At 38.3% G+C, this 2,221-nt stretch overlaps 1 protein-coding gene across 1 annotated transcript in view; it reads right to left on the bottom strand.

Moving 5' to 3' along the window:
• Positions 1 to 2,221, bottom strand: part of PI4KB (phosphatidylinositol 4-kinase beta) — a gene marked incomplete at its 5' end in the record, with an annotated part of 5,357 nt that overhangs the window by 479 nt on the left and 2,657 nt on the right. The window contains 2 exons of the mRNA XM_027632474.1: positions 579 to 699; positions 789 to 921. Of these exons, the coding sequence (XP_027488275.1) occupies positions 579 to 699; positions 789 to 921 (254 nt within the window). The remainder of the gene's footprint in view (positions 1 to 578; positions 700 to 788; positions 922 to 2,221) is intronic.

Raw genomic sequence — 2,221 nt, 5'->3', positions numbered from 1 at the left:
GGGAAACAGGGAATTTGGGAATGAATAGGGGAGTTAGGAGAGGCTGGCAGAGACAGGGAGTTTGGGAATGAAGGGGGGAGATGAGAGCCTGGGAAACAGGGAATTTGGGAATTAGGAGAGGCTGGGAGATAGGGAATGTGGGAATTAGGAGAGGCTGGAAGAGACAGGGAATGAAGGGGAGAGGGGAGAGCCTGGGATACAGGGAATTTGGGAATGAAGGGAGGAGAGCCTGGGGGAAACAGGGAATCCAGAGGGGTTGGGAATGGAGCCTGTGGGAATACACAGAGATGGGAGGGGGGGGAGGGGGGGGCCGGGGGGGATACTCAGGGATTGGGAATGGGATCCTGTGGGAACAGAGAGGGGTTGGGAATGAATGGGGGGGATCCTGTGGGAACAGAGAGGATTTGGGAATGGAGTGGTGGAGGGCTCAGGGGAGCAGGATCCTGCTGGGAGAGCAGGGCCTGGAATTCCCCCATCCCCGGCGGATCCGGAGCCTCCCGAACCTCTTCCCTGCCCCTTCCCAGAGCTCCCTTTTCCCTGGGATTGCCCCTTTTCCCTGGGATTGCCCCTTTTCCCACCTTGCTGCATGATCTCCACGATCTGCACCACCCTGTCCATGTGTTTCCTGGCTGCAATCAGCCCCTGCAGCATCAGCATCTTGTAGTAGTTGAACATGTCCCCGTCCAGGCCCCCCATGACCTGTCGGGGAGAGGGAAAAAAAAAACCGGGAATGGGGGTGGGAATTCCCTCCCCAAATCCCCCGGGGCTGTGTCTGTGCCCCCACTCACGTCCACGAACTCCGAGGTGAGTTTGAAGGCCGAGGTCTCGAAGCCCAGGTTCCGGGGGGAGCTGGAGAGGATGAAGCCGAAGTCGATGTGGATGATGTGGCCCTCGGCGTCCAGCAGGATGTTCCCGTTGTGCCTGGGCAGAATTCCCGGGAAACCTCGTTATTCCCGGGAAACTCTGTTATTCCTGGGAAACCTCGTTATTCCCGTGAAACCTCATTATTCCTGTTAAACCTCATTATTCCCATTAAGCCTCATTATTCCTGTTAAAACTCGTAATTCCCATTAAACATCATTATTCCCATTAAACCTCATTATTCCCATTAAACCTCATTATTCCCAGGAAACCTCGTTATTCCCATTAAACCTCCTAATTCCCGTTAAACCTCGTCATTCCCATGAAACCTCATTATTCCCATGAAACCTTGTTATTCCCATTAAACCTTGTCATTCCCAGGAAACCTCGTTATTCCCACTAAACATCATTATTCCCATTAAACCTCGTTATTCCCGTGAAACCTCCTTATTCCCATTAAACCACGTTATTCCCATTTAAACCTCGGTATTCCCGCTCCCGGATTTTCCGGGGGTCACAGGATTGGGAAAACCCCCCCCTGGAGCAATTGGGGTCTCACAGGGTTGGTTGAGGGCAGAATGGAATTAATTAATTATTATTAATAATTATCAATTATATTAATATGTCAATTATGTGTAATTATTAATTATATTTATTAATTTATATAATAAATGTAAAATAGAATTATATAAAATTTATATAATATAATATAGTATAATACAGTATATAAATATATTTATATATAATATATAGGTTATATAAATAATATATAATATAATAATTAATTTATAATATAATTTACTGTATTATATAATAAAATAATTATATTATAATAAATCTATTTTTATATAATTATATATAAATATATTAATAAATAAATATTTACATATTTTATATATTTATATATTATAAATATAATTAATAAAGACTATAAATATGATTAATATATGTTAATATATATTTACATATTAATTATATAAAATTACATTAATAGATTTATTTATATAACAATATATTAATTTATTTATATAATAAATTATATATTTATAATTTATACTTTACATTTAGAATATAATTTAAAATATAATTTACCTTTATAATTTCTAATAAATTAAATAATTATAAATAAATAATAATTAATAACTTTTAATTTACTTATATAATTAATTATATATTTATAGTTTACATTTATAACATAATTTAAAAATAGAATTTATCTTTATAATTCCTAATGGATTAAATAACTGTAAATAAATAATAATTATTAATTATTATTAAGTGAGATGCTTTTGTGGGATCTTTTCCTTTGGGTTCCCCAAAACCACCATTAAAGGAAATTTCTGGGGGGGAAAACATGGGA

Source organism: Corapipo altera, unplaced genomic scaffold (assembly GCF_003945725.1).
Source record: "Corapipo altera isolate COAL_440 unplaced genomic scaffold, ASM394572v1 61039, whole genome shotgun sequence".
Lineage (NCBI taxonomy): Eukaryota > Metazoa > Chordata > Aves > Passeriformes > Pipridae > Corapipo > Corapipo altera.
Note: the sequence above shows the minus strand (reverse complement) of the source record. Positions and strands in the feature narration are given on the sequence as shown.